The sequence below is a fragment of the Gobio gobio genome (assembly GCF_949357685.1).
Source record: "Gobio gobio genome assembly, chromosome: 3".
Classification (NCBI taxonomy): Eukaryota; Metazoa; Chordata; class Actinopteri; order Cypriniformes; family Gobionidae; genus Gobio; species Gobio gobio.
This window is the reverse complement of record NC_137099.1, coordinates 38,325,459-38,346,517: the sequence shown is the minus strand read 5'-3', so window position 1 is coordinate 38,346,517 and position 21,059 is coordinate 38,325,459. Positions and strand designations below refer to the sequence as shown.

General features: G+C 36.1%; 2 protein-coding genes across 6 annotated transcripts; one reads left to right on the top strand and one right to left on the bottom strand.

The window, feature by feature from the left end:
* The first annotated feature begins 1,098 nt into the window (after positions 1-1,098).
* On the top strand, positions 1,099-5,328 carry tpt1 (tumor protein, translationally-controlled 1). Its single transcript, XM_079812688.1, has 6 exons — positions 1,099-1,231; positions 2,501-2,574; positions 2,856-3,043; positions 3,380-3,485; positions 4,414-4,530; positions 4,866-5,328. The coding sequence occupies exons 1-6, from the start codon at positions 1,204-1,206 to the stop codon at positions 4,866-4,868; spliced, it is 516 nt and encodes a 171-aa protein (XP_079668814.1). The 5' UTR covers positions 1,099-1,203; the 3' UTR covers positions 4,869-5,328.
* A 2,500-nt stretch (positions 5,329-7,828) lies between these two features.
* gtf2f2a (general transcription factor IIF, polypeptide 2a) lies at positions 7,829-20,290 on the bottom strand. 5 transcript variants are annotated; one of them, XM_079813460.1, is made up of 9 exons: positions 20,081-20,255; positions 19,842-19,915; positions 19,720-19,738; positions 19,488-19,632; positions 12,509-12,556; positions 12,117-12,198; positions 8,847-8,946; positions 8,612-8,755; positions 7,862-8,403 (listed from the first exon to the last, which is right to left on the bottom strand). In XM_079813460.1, the coding sequence occupies exons 1-9, from the start codon at positions 20,144-20,146 to the stop codon at positions 8,284-8,286; spliced, it is 798 nt and encodes a 265-aa protein (XP_079669586.1). In that variant the 5' UTR covers positions 20,147-20,255; the 3' UTR covers positions 7,862-8,283. The 5 variants fall into 5 exon arrangements, with proteins under 5 accessions (XP_079669590.1, XP_079669587.1, XP_079669586.1 ...); XM_079813461.1 differs by lacking the exon at positions 19,720-19,738 and having other exon boundaries at positions 7,830-8,403; positions 19,823-19,915; positions 20,081-20,290; XM_079813462.1 differs by lacking the exon at positions 19,720-19,738 and having other exon boundaries at positions 12,509-12,547; positions 19,823-19,915; positions 20,081-20,290.
* Between the last annotated feature and the right edge of the window lie 769 nt (positions 20,291-21,059).

The following is a 21,059-nucleotide window of genomic DNA, read 5'->3' as shown; positions in this document are numbered from 1 at the left end:
CTAAATCTAAATGTTAAATCTAAATCTAAATCTAAATGTTGAATCTAAATCTAAATGTTAAATCTAAATGTTAAATCTAAACGTTAAATCTAAATGTTACATCTAAATCTAAATGTAAAATCTAAATGTTGAATCTAAATGTTAAATCTAAATACAAAATCTAAATCTAAATGTTAAATCTAAATGTTAAATCTAAATATAAATGTTGAATCTAAATGTTTCGGGTGAAACTAAATATTTAACTAATATGCAAATTCAGAATGCAGATAACCGGTTTTAACATTTAGATTTAACATTTAGATTTTACATTTAGATTTAGATGTAACATTTAGATTTAACGTTTAGATTTAACATTTAGATTTAGCATTTAGATTTAGATTTAGATTTAACATTTAGATTTAGATTTAGATTTAGATTTAACATTTAGATTTAGATTTAACATTTAGATTTAACATTTAGATTTAGATTTAGATTTAACATTTAGATTTAGATTTAACATTTAGATTTGGATTTAGCATTCAGATTTAGATTTAACATTTAGATTTAACATTTAGATTTAGATTTAGATTTAACATTTAGATTTAGATTTAACATTTAGATATAACATTTAGATTTAGATTTAACATTTAGATTTAACTATTTAACATTTAGATTTAACTATTTAAAATATCTCTAAGTTGACAAATATTGTTGTAAATGTGCTAAAAAAGTGACCGCCAAAAATTCATACCAGTTTTTTAAACAATGTTTGAAGCTAAATGTGTCAAAATGTTGCTGTTATTTTCAGCGTGAGCCGCTTTACAAACGGCGCCCCATAGTTACGTATCCTAAATAAAAATCATTTATGTAGTTTTATATTATTTATTAAAATGAATTAAAAGAGCTTTTTCATCGAATCACTTAGCCTAACTAGTTGAGGTTGATATAGGATTTAGAAAGTAATTAGTAATTAGTATATTTCCCTAAAATTGTAATTATCCAAGATCTAAAATAGTTGTCCCGTTCAGTGGGAACCAATGAGAGAAGTTTAGGAAACTGGCAATACCTGTAGAGTGATTTCATGTCTATCCATTAGAGGGCGCCCGTGTGTTTCAGCGCATATATAAGATGCTCAATCCAGGCGCCGGTCTTTTCAGCTGAGTCCGCGATCAGGTCACAGCCAGCGCTGTTCGCCTCCTGACACCCCAAACACAATCCGACAAAATGATCATCTACAAGGACATCATCACCGGTAAGAATAGTGTCTAACACAACGTTGCATACCCAAATGTTACGTTTTTGCCGATATTTTTGTCGTCGAATGTTGTTGAGTTGTTTTTAAAGGGCCGGTCTTTCCCGGCTCACCGCGGCCTAACTTTATTGAATGCTGTTAGCATAGTGGCTAACCAAGCTGTTAACTATAAAGGCGTTCGCTTCATTGCTGCGGTTTTAAATGTTACTCTTTTGTATTCCTTGCCATTGCGAATGCATTTAATCAAAACTATTTCAGGATATTGAAGTGTTCGCTTATATTTAAACACAGTTTGCGGTAAAGGGGAGTGTTAGCAGCGGAGTTAAAACGCCGGTCGGCCGGTTTGGTGCGGGCTAGAAGTTGTGCTGTTTGTAGTTTTGACACTCACGCTTCACTAAAACACTATTTGTTATGAGAAATAATATATTATCTCCTGGTAAACTTGATTTTAACAACGGAAACGGGTTATTTTGAAAATCCAAGTTGCCTTTTTTTCGTTTTCACAACCCATTATGAGATGATGAAATGAGCGCTAAACAGGGCGTGTTGCTAGTCCAGGCCAGTTCACTTTAACTACTCATCGCTCACTCCCGAGGGCCTTTTAAAGGGACCGTTCTTTCATATTTGTGAATTATCGTTCCTTTTTTTTTTACTACGCCCCATTACGCTTTGCGCAATTATTAGGTGAGTAACATCCGTTAAACTCCAAACAGCGACAAGTTTCTTTAAAAGGTTCGGTGCATGAATGTAATAAGCGGTTGCGCTAAAACGGATATAATGAGGGGGCATTCTTTTCACCCCTCAACCATTAAACACCATACGGAGAATTAAAGAAATTACTTTAGACAGATGAAAAGTTCAAAACAAGTCTTTCCTCAGCAACATTGTCGACGTGTCAAATCCCACTGTTGTAATAAGGCTGTTGTATAACGTACATGTTGCGTCAGTGACAAATGTTCCGTCATTTTCTGGACCGTTGATGACTTTAAAGTGCTCTCCGTCTCCTTGGTAAAAACGATTGTATTTCTCTTTGGAAGCATTCCAGTAAACGCTCTTACTGTTTGAGACTAGATGTGAAAATGGCTAGAAAATCACGTTTTAAAGAATTATTGTGAAACCAGGCTGCATTTTGGCTGAAAGTGAGATTCTTGGTGCATTCCATTATCTGTTGTTTTCCACTTCGTGACATTGCAAAAGAGAAATAAAATAATCAGAAGTAACTAAACGCATTGTGCTGATAATCTAACTTTTCTTTGTTTTCTTTCACAGGGGATGAGATGTTCTCGGACATCTACAAAATCAAAGAGTCTGAGAATGGAATGATGATTGAAGTGGAGGGGAAGGTATGCAGGTTCACTTTAAACAAACAGCTTTTTAAAATTGAGCGGCAGCCCTCTTATGAACGTACTATGATGACAACTTAGGACACCTTTGAAGGTTATGACCTATGAAACAGCCATATTCTGAGTACGATATTTGATGGGCTTTAGCAAAATAAAAATGGTGACCCGTGTGTCAGTTGATACACTTGTCTAATCACTTCTGCAGATGTTAGCATTGGTTGTACATTTGCCAATCAATGTTTGTGATTATCAGCTACAGTCATTGTCTCTTGTTTTTGCAGATGATCAGCAGGTCAGAGGGAGACATAGACGATGCACTGATTGGTGGCAATGCGTCAGCAGAAGTTCAGGATGAGGGCTGTGACAGTGCAACTGTCAGTGGTGTGGATATTATTCTCAACCACAAGCTTCAGGAGACCTCCTTTGACAAGAAGTCTTACACAGCCCACATCAAGGACTACATGAAGGCGTAAGTTGGTTTTCAGTCATGAAGTATGTTGTACCTTGCAACAGACTCGGTGTACTGTAAATATAATGGTGCATGTTAATTTTCCTGTGTCATGGTTGAGTTTCTGCATCATTGACAGCTCAGAGTCTTGCATTGTGGCCACCTGGGTTTCAAAATATTTTGATGCAAAATTAAAGGTCCCTGCGCTTTCTGCCTGCCCAGCAAGTGGCATGTAAGATTGAATTGGGGACTACAGAATTTGTTTTTGAAACCACTGTTTGGCAGTTTGCGACGTTTAATGAAACCTAAATATTTTGTTAATATTTGCTTTTTTTTTTTTTTTCCCTGTCATGACAGAGTGAAAGGCAAGCTACAAGAAATTGCACCTAACAGAGTAGACCCCTTCATGGCTAATGCACCGGCTGAGGTCAAGAAAATTCTAGGCAACATCAAAAACTTTCAGGTAGGCTGACATAACTGCTGATAGTTCAAAAGTTTGGGGTTGGTATTTAAAGTTTTTTAGTTTTAGTAATCTTTAACAAACCGTAATGGTTACCGCTTACAATTCAAAATGGACACAAATATTAAAACGGGTGCTTTTTGTTTAGGCTCTTTTTGAATAGAAAATTGAAAAGAACAGCATTTTAATGCGTCCTTTCTGAATTTAAAGTGTTTGTCTTCGAAGAGAAAATTATTCAATCTGAACAATTAAACCAATACAAGCGTGCACCATTTGTATAATGGTATCTGATTGCTCAACACATCTTCCCTACCAACTGCCAAGATCCAGCTTCCATTGGTTTAACTTTCAAATGACGTTAAACACTCATGATTGCGATCGGATCTGAAAGTCCTAAAGCTTTAGCCAAGCAGCATGTCATGCCATTCAATCTATGGATTGTCTTTGAAGTTACAAACCAAGACGTGTATACTATTTACATGCGTGTCTGCGGCACTTTTTCATACAAATGCTTGGTATAGTTAGTCTGAAACAAATAAAGCTTGTATTCTGCTAGTTGAGACCTTTCCAATGATATGACGCATCTATGTACTATGATTTACGGATCAATTCAGAGCACTTCCAATATGTCAGCAAATTTAAAAGTACTTAAGTGATGGTCGTATTCACTGTTAAGCCAAGTTTCGAAGTTTTAAAAACGCTGTTCAGGCTTTTCAAACCTATTGTGTTGATTTGCCAGTGGATGTTAAGTAACGTGATAAGTTGATAGTGCCCACTCTTAAATGTTAAGGTTAACAATTTAACCCACTGCAGACTAGTAATGTTAATTTGCATAAATTCCCATAATCAACTGTTGTTTAAGTACTTTTGTCTTGGGTTACGAAACGGCCTGTGTGGTCTGATAACTTATTTATTTTTTCCTTGATCTTAGTTTTTCACTGGCGAATCAATGAACCCGGACGGCATGATTGGTCTCCTTGACTTCCGTGAGGATGGCGTTACACCATACATGCTCTTTTTCAAGGATGGTCTGGAGATTGAGAAATGCGTAAGTTTATAAAGTCATTTTTTTTTTGCCTTTCTGTTTAAAATGTTTGTAGAGATGTATATGAGAATTGAAATGTTATTGCTGTTCTGAAGTTATTACATCGCATCCACTGATAGGCCTGTTGCCATAATCGGTGGCCTCTGGGCTTGCACAAGGATGCAAAAGTAATTTTCCTCATTATATCTGTCTATCTGAATGGTAGCTGGAAAGGATTGAATTGAGGAGTATAGGACAAATGCATAAGCATGAACAAGCTTTTTTTTTAAGTGTTTGGGTCTTGATGGCTTTAACTTTAAACAAAACTGATTCTTTTGTCTTTCTCTTTCTCGCCATAGTAAATTTCCCAAATGTCTACAAGTTACCCCTCCAACTCTGGCCTCTGCTTGGTGGATTGGGCCCATGGATTAAAACAGTCATTCCCCTCATTCTTTCCATCAGGACCAGAGGCTCTTTTAACATTACGAGGCCGCTGTTTTCTTTTCTTGATTGGCTTGCGTCCGTCCATAGCGAGAAGACGTGAAGAATCCATTCATGAAATTAAAAACGGGACTTTTAGCAAGCCGAACCGCAATGTGAAAAGATTGTGGTAAAAAATAAACTGAGTAATTTTGGGGTTCTCTTTTTATTTCTTTGTCATTATGGAGGTTGACTTGCTGGCTTCTCATTTGCTGTGCATGTCAGCTTCTTGTTTCAGCAGATGTACAGTTGTAATTTTCCCCGTTCCATTGATTCACAGGATTGTATAGGATTTCTTGGCATCATTATTGAAAAATAAAATCAAGCTGCTGGCTAATTAAAGTTTTTGCCTTAATTGTCTTGCAAGTTTCATCACAACCTGGTTCTTTGTCCAATTAGCCATTCCTCAGATGTCTGATAAAATTATTAAGGAAAAAAATGCAAAGGGTGAAGGATATATGCCTCCTTTTCAAGATAAGTTAGAAGCTCTACAAAGGTGCCTGAAAAGTTACTATATGAAGGACCTTTCTAAAACAATCAAATTAACTTTCTCGGTACATTTCAATGCAGTGTAAAAAGTTAAAGGTATATTCGAAAGATACCATGGCATGATTTGGCCATCTGTTCCCTAAACGATGAACATCCATTTTGAACCTGCAATCACAACCAGCTGGAGAATGACTTGATGTAGGTTGTACTGAAGTTGGAAACTCTGAGTTAATACAAAAATGTTATATAGGCTTAATTGAGGATCAATGGGACCTTTTCCCCAGTCATCTCAATGTCCCACTTTACCTGAATTCACTCTAAAACTCTGTTTGAAGGGAGAATTGTCTGCAAGAAAGTAACTTTACAACAAAAGCACGTGTCCATATACTTGCACAGGGTTTGAATGAGAAACAATTTTAGCTTCAATGAAATACAAGACCCCAAAACTAAGCCATCAAAAACAGAAATGTGCTGTAAATATCCTGTTCTGTAGATTTGCTGTATTAGAAGTGAGCAAAACACAAATTCCAGATCCTGTGTTTTTTCTGATGGGGAAGAGACACATGTTTTAGTACATTGTTCTTTAGAATGCTTGGGTCTCACTATTGAGTGTTGCATTTCTGCTCAACCTGCCACAATTTCCAGAATTTATGCTAAATTACAGGTAGGGATAAAAGTGCATTTGTGCGAGTAAATGACTTGTCCAGACGTGTATTGGAAATACAAATGCCTGTTTTCTGAAGATGGGTGTTTTACATCTACATGCGAAAGCAATGAGGTGAATTGTTCTTAAAGTCTTTGTTAAGCAGATGAAAGAGTCTTTAGCATCAGTATAGACCAGGGGTGTCCAATCCTGATCCTGGAGGGCCACTGTCCTGCAAAGTTTAGCTCCAACCCCAATTAAACACACCTGAACCAGCTAATCAAGGTCTTATTAGGCATACTAGAATGTGTTGAGGCAAGTAAGAGCTAAACTCTGTAGGACAGTGGCCCTCCAGGACCGAGTTTGGACACCCCTGGTACACCCCTTGGACACCCCTTGTTTACTTCAGGGTTAGGTGTTAGGGTTTGGTAGGATTAGTAAAATAAGTTGACATGTAATTGCAAAGTTATAGTCAGTAGAATGTCTCAGGGGAGCACCAAAACAAAGAGTTAACAGACATTAAGCAGACAGTCTACTAATAGTCTGAGACTTATAGCTATAGTAAGTCTCTTATACTAACTATGGTTGACATTTAGTTGCAAAATGACTCAGTAGAATTTTTAAAGTGGAACATTGAAATAGTGTTACCGTAAGATTTTGTCATGTGCCCATCTGTAACCCCACCTAGGAATTTTTTGTGTGTGTGTGTGTTAAGTGTAATGGTATAAGATGAGTTTATTAATGGATTCACTTAAAGATCCTTGGGTCTTTTGGCTGCTAAGAAAGGCCAAATAATGACCCTGTTTTTGGTAATAAGCTGCTTTGAGTTTCTTGATGCCTTTTCACCCCTTTCATGATCACAATGCCATACATTTTGCTTTCAAAATGTTCATACTTCCTAATCAACAAATCAAACCTATCTAATTAAATATAATTCTAATTCCCATGACAGAAATTCTCCAGTATAAACATTTTAGGAATCATGTAGAAACCTCAAGGTTCATTTGCACTCTGAGGATAAAGAACATTAACATTATTCATATACATTATGAAATAATCACAATGAAGTTGAAAGTAGTGCGGGGCGGTGTGAGCAAAAATCTCATCACATTTTTCTAACGGTTTCACAGTATATCACTATTTTTTTTTCTTTTCATAACTGGTCCTTTATATAGTTTGTGGTGTTTATAGTAGCTTATTTTACTGTTAGGAATACAAAACGTATTTTCAAATACAATTTTACTCAAAAATGGTGGTAATCAAATCAACTAACCATTTTGTTCTCAAAATTTAATAATTCCATTTAGTTTTATTTAAAAACAAGTTTACCGTTCAAATTGAAACAAAAACTAGTGTTCATATTCCTATATTACTTGAAGTACATTCTACTCTGCATTAGTAATATATTTCTTTCATGACTGCAAATTCCACAATGCCATACATTTTGCTTAAAAAAAAAAGATCACTTTCTTATTACAAATCAAACCCATTTGATGAAATAGATTTCTAATTCCATACACATAATATACATTGTAGGGATCATGTAGAACCCTCATCAAGGTTAATTTGCACTCTGTCATTTGCTAAGGATAAAGGACATTAACATTATTTATATATATTATTAAATAAATCATAAATTGAATTAAATACTTTGATTATTTGAACATTTATCCCAGTCCTGTGTGAATCATAAAAAGTCTCACAATGTGTGCAGATACAACATGGAAAGAGGTTTATCTTTTTGTACAAAAACCTTTATTTTAAGAGATTGATAAAGTGAAATACCATATAAAATAAAAGCATTTCAATCAGAAAACTAAATCTGAATAAAACAACTGTTTACCATTACTCTATCAATACAATTTCTTTAAAAAAAATCCAACATCACCTTTTTATACACAACAACTGATTAGGATTCAACTGATGACTGAAGAGCTGAACTGACAATTCTATTACTAGTTTCTCATGGGAATTCCTCAATGTAACAAGCATAATAAGACTGCTTAGCATTGTAAAATGCCTCATAGGTTTCTGATACACCTCTAAAAACAACCAAATCATCCTCAAAAAAAAAAAATATCCAGAAATTACATTTTGAACTTTTTGGGGAAGTTTGTTTTTCAGGTTCTCATAACCACAACGAGTCCAATGGTGAAAATGACCAGTCACTCAGTCGTTTCTTCACTCTGGTAGTGTCTGTACTCCGGTTTTAGCTCCCAGGTGTTCTTGTGGGTGCCTTTGACATTATATATGCCAATGTCCCGAAGAATCTCCTTCAAGTAAATCTGTAGAGAATGAGAAAGGTTTTATAGGTAGCCTTGTAGCATACACTACTATTTAAAAGTTTGGGGTCAGTAAGACATTTTTTAAAGAAATTACTCCTTTTATTCAGCAAGGATGCGTTACATTGTTCAAAAATGACCGTAAAGAATTTAATTTCCAATAAATGCTGTGTTTTGAAAATTCCAACCTTTGAATGTTAGTGTAACTCACCACAGGCTGTTTTGTGATGTCCACCAGATCTTTAATGTTATAATACTGATGCTTTTCAAAGGCTGAGAACAGCATGTCGAGCACCTGCTGTTTATCTGCACGTGCCCTCTTCCCTTCTTCTTTCTTCTTCTTTTCATAGTCCAGCTGAGAAAAAGAGGAACAAAGAGAGTGTGCATCAACAATCTATTGTATAATACTAAAGATATCCGTTTGACGACACAAAAGCTTGACCTACAATATAGGCGTGATTAGCCACAGGTTTGTAGTTGGTGGTAACGGCTTTGTCGAGCTGTTGAGAGAACCGGAGCGGTTTAGATAACTCCTCGATCTGCAGTCTGCAACAAAAGACAACATCCTTTATGAGCTCTAGCTATGAACACATTAATGTATAGGTATCAAACAGCACATATGTACATATAAAGATTGTGTGTGGACCTGTGTAGGCTTCCATTTAAAAAAAGTTAGCATGAAATAAAAAGTCACCCTATATGTTGTAGGTTTTCTTGACCTTGTAATGTTTAATCAAACCTACAATAATGTCAATTGACCTACATTTTTCCTTTTTTTCAATAATTCATTACACTCAGATGTACGTCATAATATGGATGAAAAAAAAATCTGTTGCTACTTCTGTTTCATTGTGACTAAGGTTTAGAGTTAGTGCTCACTTCATAGGGCTTGCCTATGCAGGCAGCATTTTAAGGCATCACCTGTGCATCTGCTTATTTTACCTCAATTTGGACAAATTCATCTCATGAACCCTTCATGTAAAAGATAATCCCAGAATACATTGCAAAACATTTGGTCAAGAAAAATGTGAAAAATTTTAAACTGCATATTTATTTTTCATTCATTACAGAAAATCAGCGCTAAAACAATTCAATGAAATTAAACATTGAATATACACAACCTTTGTCTGCGTGTTGCTAATATTCGAATTCTAATGACAGAATCTTGCTGTTAGCTTAGCAACATGCTAACAAAAATAAATAATTTATGTATTTATAGTTTACATATCAAATAGCCTGTGTTGAGAAACTCAAATTATTTATTCTAAAAAGGGTTTATTACAATATTTGGTAAAACTTTATTTTACAGTGCCCTTTTACACAGGTCACATGTACTTACCATATAGTAATAACAGTAAATGATGCATAATTACATTCAACTAACCTTAAACCAAACCCTAACCCTATAGTAAGTACATGTAGTTAATTAATATTGCTCGGCACTTAAATATATAATTACATTGTAACAATGACACCTTAAAATAAAGTGTAACCTAACTTTAAATTATGCATAATTACATGCAACTAACCCTAAACCAAACCTTATTCCTAACCCTATAGTTAGTAAATGTTGTTAATTACTATTACACATTACTTAAATGTATAATTACGGACACCTTAAAATAAAGTGTAAACCAACATTTATGTAAAATAAAGGTAATACATTGAAAATAAATGTTGCATGTATACATGATTGTTGGTGTACATGATAGACGACATGCATTCACTCTCTTCCATTGAAGTAAGTGAAGCCACTAGTGTCCAAATATGGCACTGACATCTTGGGTCTCGAGTGTGTGCAGTAGTGATATCAAGGTCCCACCCACACTCCCGCCTAATCAACAACTTTTTGTGAATAAACAGTTATGGGAATGTAGAAAATAAAGTTAAAGCTCCAATCTCTTCCCGAAGTTCCCGAAAAATGTCCGTTGGTCACTCAGTGAAGCTGTCAATCTCAGCTGTCATTCACAATGTTTTTATAGCATCAAATAACTAACTAAAACAAAACTTATTTAAAGGGGTACTTCAGCGCTGGGAAGATGAATGTGTATTTAAACTGGGTCATTTATGTAGTAGAAATGTGAAGTTATTTTTGAATTTGGTGCCTTCTAGACCGAGAAAAGACAGAAAATGTATTGTCTCATGTGGATGAAAGACAACAACTCCCAGAATGCACTTGCTTCGCTGCCCTACGAGGTCACTCCCAAAGCCACGGCTACATCTCTTGCCCACCGCGGCTCCACCCCCACCGTCGTTTTTATACTCATAGTAATACAATTATTTTGTTCAGTTAGAGAACAGACACTAGAATTAAAAACTGAACACGTCTTTTCAATAAAGTGTGAGTGAGCCGAACGAAAGTCACGGCACAAATGCAGCAGGAGTCAGATTTCATTCATCACGAGAGCGAAGAGCTGAGCAGAGCTGAGGTAAGCGCGGCAGTCATTCACAACGCGTGTCCAGTCTGGTGCGTTATCAGATCATGCCTATTGAAGCTTAACTTTCATAGGAATTAATTGAAAAGTTGAAACAGTCACTTTGCTCCGCACCGCTCCGTTATGAATGCCCAAGCCGAGCGGCAGCGGCCGTGCGCATTTACATTCAGTGAGTGAGATCCCACCCCTATGGGTGGGATGATAACATGCGGAACAGCTCCTACTACTGGCTGTAGTCTATAGCCTCTGGCCAAAAAATCCTCAGATGACGCAAAATGACAATATTTGCATCATCTGAAAATGTTTTCCAGAAATAAATTGCATGATTCTCTCATCTCAGGGGGATATGAGGGGGAAAGTACCATAATTTGAATATACTACCAGGTTTCTACTGATATAAAGCTTAATGCTAAATCGCTGAAGTAACCCTCTAAAGAACGAAAAATTTTAACTAACATCAGCGTGATAAAAACAGCCTAAAATGACAGAAACCATCTTTTGAAAAAAATGTCTTTGAATTGTAATTTGATTGTTTAGTTTGTCTATATTACATTACACAAGGGGGCGGGGTTTATGACCTATACTGCATCCAGCCACCTGCGGATGATCGAGGAGTTTGGCTTTACTTTTCAGGACTCTTGAAAATGGCCCCAAAGTAATAACTAATGATTATTTACAATGGAAATGAATCAAACAAAAACTTACTTTAGCTGGACAATAACTTTTTTCTAGAGCTGATGTACAGCCAAAACAATCTCTCTTCCATTAATATCCTATTATCACTGTAAAGCTGCTTTGAAACAATATTGTGAAAAGCACTATATGAATGAAGGTAACGTGACTTGACACACTTGGTGTACACACTGTACGCCAAATAAAGATGGTGATTGACTATTTTCTAATCTGTTTTTTGTGCGTTTGGCTTATACATTTATATTATAACATGGATTATAATTAACTATGAACTATAAAGTTTCAATAATACAAGTTTTGTAATCCCATGAGAATAGAGAAGTCCACACCGCAAATATAAAGACAGAGGAACGATATTGTTGGAATCTGAATTAATTGCAAAAGTAACTATAAAATATTGACCGTGCTCAAGCATTTAAAGTGGTGGACAACATAACTACAGCGCAATGCTTTAATAAACAAAATGTTCTTGTGCATTGGTGAGGACTCTGAAATAGTTACTGTTATAGTTATTCTTGGTGTGAACGGGCATCAATAGCAGCTCAACAGGTTTTGTAACAGAGCTAGTGTGTGCATATATGAACATACTTCTTCAGCCTCATGTAGTTTTCACCGGCGGCCGGTCTGCATTCAGCTCTCTGCACCACCAATCCTTCCAGTGCAATTTTATCTATGTGAGAGAAGAGACATTAATACTCAATGACAGTTGTAGCGAAGCAATCGCTGCTGCAACACACAGCCTATTACACTAGCAGTGAGAGACGCAACAGTACGTTCTCTGTAGTCTCTGCTCCAAGCGGTGAACATTTCAATACACAAATTCAATACTTTAAATTAGGCCATAGAAAGGATTATTTATAATTGCTGTTTTGTTGGCTGATTGTCAAATCAAAGGCCATCAGACCATTATAAATAGTACAAGGCCTGACTAGGTCCTTCCTGGACCTCCACTCAAGCAGGGGGCGACGGTGAACACTCACCTGGGCCTGTACCTGTACCTGAGCCGCTGGCCTCGGCATCTGACTGCCCTACAAGAGGGATGGCAACATGAGAACGAGGGGGGGTACATGCCAAAGTAATCACGGCAGGCCAAGCCTCACGCCAGCTTCTTACACAGCAGTCAGCGAAAGCAAACGCACAAATAGACACAAACCACGCAGATGCAACCAACAAGCCACACAGAATCTCGGATCAATCAGAAACCAATAAGGAAAAGTATCCAAATTAATCCCAAAATCACACACAAAAGCTCCATACACTATCTTTAGGGCTGTGTAGATTTATATAAAACTGTGGTGGTTTTATCATTCAAAAAACTGATACATATACACTACAGTTTTATAAGTTTGGGGTCAGCAAGATTTCTTTAATACTTTTATTCATCAAGAATGCATCAATCAATCAAAAGTGACAGCAAAGACTTTTACATTGTTACCAAAATTGCTCTAATATTGCTCAAATAAATGCTGTTTTTTGTATTTTTTATAACGAATCCTTAAAAAAAAAAACATCACCATTTCCTGAAACATTAAGCAGTATAATTGTTTTCAACATTGATAATAATAAACGTATCTCGAGCACAAAATCAACATATTAAAATGCTTTTTGAAGGATCATGTGACACTGAAGACTGAATTAATGGCTGCTGAAAATTCAGCTTTACCAACACAGGATGGAATATATTACATTTTAAAATATAATAATTTAGAAAACAGTTGTTTTTAATTATACTTCACATTATTCCTGTATCCTGTATCCTGTGTCTTTGATCAAATAAATACATCCCAATAAAAAAAATCCCAATACACACACACACACACACACACACACACACACACACACACACACACACACACACACACACACACACACACTGACACACAAGGTTAGAATACTGGCATAAACAGTACATTTTAGGGGTGTGACGATACACTTAGCTCACGAGATAAAACATGATATTGGGTTCACGAGAAGACATTTTAACATTATAAGAAATCTTCAATGACAAATTGTATGACTGGAAAAATTCTCTTATTTGACTGAAAGTCATAAAATGCAATTTAAATGCTTTAAACGATTTGACAATATTCATAGTTTTTTTTTGGTGGTGGTAATAGAAAGACCTAAGTGAACAATAGCCTTGACTTATGACTTAAAATACAATAAATTGGTAAATATAAAGCAATAATTGGTTTGAATAAAGTATATAAAAAAGTGATCATAGGGATTTATTAAACAACACTGTTAAAATACATAATGTAATAAACATTTTATAAGCAATGAACTTATGTACATTACGTATTATAACAAATTCCAGCAGATGGCACAAACGGCCTGGTGATTGTTGTTGTTTCACTTTACAGCATGAATGTCCGCTTAATATTTTATATTTGACCACTACTTTACAATAGAAATGCTAGAGCCACTGTAATTTCTTGAACTAAAACATGTAGACATAAAAAAAAAAAAGTTATTTCGGAGAGTGGGTTTAAACTTTCACTTTGAAATCACGATGAACAACAATTTACATATTTAGAAACCTATTGATGTATTCTCCTGTGTTGGCGTAGGTTTATAAATGATTTAAGTTACAAATCTGATGAAATGGCGCACAACGTAAGCAACCCAAACTCACTACATATGCAGAGATGGAGTTTAACCAAACTGCCGAGATGCGCTCCACTCACAAAAATAATAACAGTACAACACTTCACATAAAACACAAAGTACGTCAGACGTAATGCGTTCCCAACAACACATAAGAGAAAATCACATTTAAATAAAGCATTGTGCTTCACTCTGAAACATGCAGTGAATTGTTTATTTAATTGTCATATGCAGTAAAAGACAGAACAATATAATCTAAGCACTGAAAAAGGATGCCACGAACTCAACTCAGTCATCCTGATATCGCAAGACAACTTTTCACCTCAACGGGAAATATTTTGTCACATTCTAATATCGTGGAACAAGATCTCGTCACACCCCTAATACAATTTCAGTTGAGCTAGCAATTAAATCATCAAATGATCTCATTCATCCCGAAAAAATATTTTTTGAAAAACTAGTCCCAGGACACTCAGCAGAGAAGTGACCAGGCAATTTGGCACTCAAGCACATTGTAACAACTAAAGAAATCATCCGATTCAACACTTGCAATATTGAAAAAGGTGGATTAGGATGGCAACTATACAGAGTCGCTCATGCACACACAGCACCCAAACTTTACACAAAACAAATCAACGTTAATCAAATAAAGGCAGTGAGTAGATTTGGCTTCCAAAACCAGCGATATTTGAAGGCCCAATGTCTTCTACCATCAAAACACCACACACACACACACACACACACAAACACACACACACGATTAAGAGGCAGAGGTCAGCAACTGCAAAAGCTTAAGAGACCAGATGAAAGCCATTACATTATAATATCTGATTCATCTCACAAAACAGACAGAGTAGAGAAAGAAATTGAATAGAACTGGAGGAAGAGTGAGTATGAGGAAATTGATGTACAGGACATCCCAGAAATTGCACAAAATTACTTACCAAATAAACTGAAAGCAAAAGTTTGGTTAACAAAAAACAGTGATACTATAATACTTTTATTATTAATTAATAAACAACCATTATATAATTCTTAACATGTCATTACACTAATATTCCAAAATTATCAAAACATGCAAGTATATAATTTAAAGTATTATAGGTAGGTGCAGTGCCCCAAACTAAAATACAACAGTTTTTATTAAAAAAAAAAATCAAACATCAAAATGAAAAGATGTAAATATAATACTAAATAAAAAATAAAATTAATTACTAATAGTAATGATAAAAAACAATTAATCATTTTGTTGATGAAAAAGTTCACTATGTATTACTGAAAATACAAATCTGATTTACCCATTTTACTTTATATTTTTGTTTTTAAAGTGTTCGTTAGGGCTGTGCGATATTGAAGAAAAATGCGATATGCGATATCCTTGTTAAATAATGCGATATTCGATATGCGATACGATATTGCTTTAAGTGTGTAAAATCTATTTCTTCCCCCAACTGATATCCTTCACTTAAAGCATAACCGACTGTGTTTACATGAATACTCATCAAGACATTTTGACATAACTGTGTGTGTATTTGACAGTTCGAGTGTGTAACAAGACACGAAAAAAAGAACAGCTTGTGCGCACGTTTCGGTGTGTGTGTCAGACGGCACGAGACTGCAAGTTGTTTTTCGCAAGTTATTGCGTTTAATAACTCTTTTTAACGTCAAGCAAGTCACGTAAGTAACAGTCGTGTGCTCAGTCTATTCTCTGCTATATGCATCGGCCTGAAACGTACACGTCTCACAATGTTGAAGTTTCCTATTAAAATCATTCAGATATTGCTTGCCCTTGCGATATGCATATTGAGATATGTACATTTGCGATATTTCGATAATTCTTATATATTGCGCAGCCCTAGTGTTCGTTTACCTCAAGTCATCCTAGGTGTATATGATATTCTTATTTCAGACGAACACAATCAGAGTTATATATATAAAAAAAAATTATCTATCATAACTGCTCCACACTAGCCTGATGTCGTCATACTCTGATTCTGCTCCATTGGGCTGTGATTATGGGGCGTGTTTCAACCGAACCAGGAAAGAAAATGCCTCTGCACTCAATTGGATAGACCTACAACCAATCAGAGCAATGGAGCATAATTGTCAACACAACTGTACGCATACTGGAAGTAGAAGAAAAAAAATGATTTAAGGATACACGGAGAACTTACCAACACGATCATCATTTTTGAGAGAAATAGTAAAGGTGAATGCATATACGAACAAGTTCTCCGTTTAGTAAACTAATTCAACCCAAATGCTCTTTGGTGATGTGCATGATTACGTTACTGTTGATCATCTGTCCATCATCGTCTAAAGCCTGCCCTGACAATTTGATTGGTCCGAACAGCTCATTCGAGCATAGTTGCTCCACAACGGATCAAGTCCAGACCGAACTTCCCGACCTCAAATGTTGTGGATGGGGCCAAGTTTGGCTGGCATCCAGGTAGGGCTGTAACGATTTGACCAAAAATAAAAACCTCGATTAATTGAACATTTGACCTCAATTACGATTAATGAACGATTATTTTGCTTTTTTTTGTTGCTTTTTTTTGCCCTCATAAGGTTTTTGAGTAAGTTCACTGATAAGGTTTGTACTGTAAATATTTTCTACTATTAAAGGTGGATTTTTTTTTTCTAATGAAAAAGTGCATTTCTTTGTGATTTTAAAATACTTGAAGGAAACGGTTCACTTTTAGCAGTTATTGTCTATGGGAGTAGAGATATGAGAGTGATTGTGTGTGTGAATTAGTCATACCGTCTCTATTCATTATGAAGCTGTGGTTTGTACTTACTGCAAAGGTATTCAAATATATGCCTATAACGGTTGAGTTTCTAAACTCCTTAAGTGACTTTACTTTAGTCACAGGACGGCGGTGACACTGCGTTTCTGCGCGCGATCTTCGCGTGATGTGCGAGCTTCTGTCTGAGTGTTCGTTTGTCACAATATATCAGGCATTAGTTCAACATAATACACATCTGATGGTCGAAACTCGCTTTACTGTTCAAACTGGCGAGTTTTGTGAGGACCTAGGTGAAAGAGGTCTGCCTTCAGGGTGCGCGCGCGTGTTGTCAGAGACGTGACACGACTCGGCTCTCTGTGTCACAGAAAAAAAGCTGAGCACTAAACGAATATGTATTGTTGTTTTTGAATAGTGCACAATCGCTTTAAATGTTGAAACTGGCAAGCCTTTAAACGCATGTACTTGACAAACTTGAGCATGAAAGTGAAATCGATCTGGCTTCGGGGCTTGCGCGCACCGTCTGTGTGTGTGTGTGTGTGTGTCAGCGCGTAGGCTATAAGAACAGCAATTAACTGACCTAAACTGTGTAAAACATGCAGCTACTATAGTGATTCTGGGCATCTATATACACAGATAACCGCTCCTGCATCTCTGTGTGCCTGCAAACTGCACTTGATGTGACTGACGGGGCGGAGTCACGTGAAAACCGAAATAACCGACATGGGAAAAATACGTCGGTTAGAAGTTCTGAATGTCGGTTTCGGTTATTTTTCGATTAATCGTACAGCCCTACATCCAGGCTAGCTTCACACGGCTCCGGACGGGTTAATAAAGGCCTTCTGAAGCAAAGCGTTTGTGTAAGGGAAATATACATATTCAAAATGCTTACGCTACGTCTGACGAGCATAACTGGTGTGCAATGTCGTCAGACATAGTGTAAACATTTTGATCTGCGAGAGGCGCGGGCGCTACACTTTTTCTGTAAGTTGAATACAGCAAACGGTCCGCAGGAAGTTAGATATTTTACTTTATTAAGTTTAAATATGGATATTTTCCTTACACAAATGCATCGCTTCGCTTCAGAAGGCCTTTATTAACCCCCCGGAGCCGTGTGGACCAGTTATGATGGATATAAATGCACTTTTATGGACTTCAAAAACCGAGCAACATTCACTGCCATTATAAAGCTTGGATGAGCCAGGACATCTTTTAAAATAACTCTGATTGTATTTGTCTGAAAGAAGAATGTCATATACACCTAGGACAGCTTGAGGGTGAGTAAATCATGAGCTAATTTTCATTTTTGGGTGAACTAACCCTTTAAAGCTGCAGTCCATAAGTTTTGCCTCTTTGTTACCATCTCTGTTTGAAACCTGCAATTGCAGTTATTTGCAGAATTATCATCTTTATGTGGGTTGTGCATTGGCACGGCTCCTCAGCGCGGATTAATCTAATGTTTTGAGAAGTATGTGTGGCTGTCAGTCCCCGCACACCGAAGTGGATATTGTACTTTGGAATCACAGATTCTACATCTTGGTAGTATGACCAAAATAAGAATTTTCCCCAGAAAATGTCATCTGAACAAGTAACATGTCTGCCACTTTTGTTCAGACCGACTGAGAGTAAAAAGCACATCAAACGGTGTAAATTATTATTATTGTTATACTTTGTTCTCAAATTGTTAATGTTAACAACATCAGCATTGCGTGACTACGTGTATTTAGTGTATATTAGCGTTACCTGCAGATTTAAATTTCTGTACAGTCTAATCTTTTGCTTTTGACGGGTCAATCCCCAGTTGTCACTGATGATTGTCGTTTGGACCTTTCTGGATTATAGTCCGCCATCAAAATGACAAATTGAACTATTCCTGCTGCTGTGAAAAAAGGCTATAAATGATCCACCACCTGCAGCATCCTCACATGCAATAGCCTACTAGCTGGACTCCTTCTTTAAGTATACAGACGTGACGTAATGATGCAAAGACATGCTTGAATTTCCTGTGAAAATCCACCAGTACCACTCAAATTTTAACACATTACAAACTTACCATTGTGAATCGGGCTAAGGTAAGAGGAGATAGCTTTGAACACTGGCTGGTTATGTACTTGCTCAAATATATTTTGGAAGGATCATTTTTAACCGAAACAAGTTACGGACTGCAGCTAAATATCATATCATATAATATGATATGATGTAATATATAACACTAATGTAGTACATGAATACTCATATCAATTAATGACAAAAGCTGTACTTTAACTGCATTCATTTCAGGTTTTCTACATTTATTTTGAACACTAAGGTCTTGTTTCACAGACAGGGCTTAGATTAAGCCAGGATTAGACCTTAGTTCAATTAAAGCACTTAAGTAGCTTTTATAAACATGCCTTATAAAAAAAATAAAAAAATAAATAATACTAGTGTGCATCTTGAGACAAAACAATGGCACTGACATATTTTAAGATATGTCTTTCAGCTCAAACATGTATTTTAGTCTGGGAATAGGCTTAACACTCGTCTGTGAAACCAGGATAAGAATTTTTTATTTGAGATTCAGCACTGCAATTTACAGCACTGCATTTAGCGAGATCCTGGAACTCACCTGAAGAGTTTTCAGTAAAAACAGCCAGAGTCTGTCCACCGACAGTCTGCAGAGTGAATGGATGCTCTCTAGGGGCTCGTACCATAGAGGGCTTCTCCCCAATGGTGTCTATGTTGGTCAGGTCCTCATTGAGTGTGAAGGACACCTGTCAATCAATCAGAAAAACACTGAATCCACCAAAAGACACAAGCCCAAACATAAAAGACTGAATGTTTAAAGTCATGCTAGTTACCTCCGCTTTGCCTTGATTCCTGTGCAAAAAAAAACACGTGTGAACATAAATGTATAAATATTAAATGTTTAATATAAACGATGTGTTTGTAGTACTCAATAACATTAAGTTTTGCCACATACTTGGAAATTCGGAGCTTTCCAATTTCACCTCTCCCTGTTGCTTTTGTCCATTGCTGTGACAAATACTTTGGGACCTTTATGAAGAAGATTTAAAACAATGTAATAATTACACTGCAACGCATAAATCACATTGCTATCGTGGCGACGTTATTTGTAGATGCTTAAGCCATGGTAATCCATCTTGAAACATTAGCCATAACGTTAGCAGTTCATCACCGACTATTTAATAAAGCACTTACTTTGACCAGCCATACACCTGTGTTCTGTTTTGCCCCAGTTAAATCCACCTCCCCTTTGTCCGACATTCTTGTTAATAGTTTAAAAATGTATATTATAATTATTTCATGTGGCTTTACTACACCTCTTCCACGCTATATGCACTTAAGCTAGTGGTACATCACCAACAACAGATTCGGTTTAACGGTGGCCAGTTAGGACAAAAAAAACGGAAGCGCGAAACAGATTACATTTAGTTAGGCTGCCACCTATGGGTCCACATTGTAGAATCTTCTATTTGTTAGATTAACCAGTTATAGGTTTTAAACATTTCTACACCGCCTTGTCATTTTATTTAGACAAAACACTGCCCTCATAGCTGGTAAATGCAATATTTAGTTAACATGTTTTGGAGAAGTACTTATTCAAAGGAAATTTCACACTTTAGGCCATTTACGATAGCATAAGAACAGAAAAAAACTATTCAGAAGAGCCTTGATAGGTGTACTTATAAATTACTTATATCCTACTCTTTTAGGAAAGTATCAAAAAGAGTAAATAATACATTGCATTCATCAAAAGAGAAAGAATATTTTTTAAGGATCTTTATGGCCCGATTTCACCGACAGGGACTAAACCAGGATTAGGCTTTAGTGCAATTAGGACATTTAAGTAGATTTTATAAACGTGTTTAAAAAAAAAAAAAAAACATTGTGTGCATCTTGTGAAAAATCAATGGCATTGACATATTTTAAGATAGTCAGTGCAAGTTACTTTCAGTTAAAAAAGCTCAAACATGCATTTTAGTCTGGGACTAGCTTAAGCCTTGTCTGTGAAACCAGGGGTAAGATTATTTGCATTGCAGCACAACTATATATGAATGGTGACTGTCATTACTGTAATATAATAATACTGTAACATTATAGTAAAAGTGTGATGGTTTTGCATTCAGTTATGATAATGAGACTTTTTTTGCATTAAGTTCACAATAATTTGGGGTAA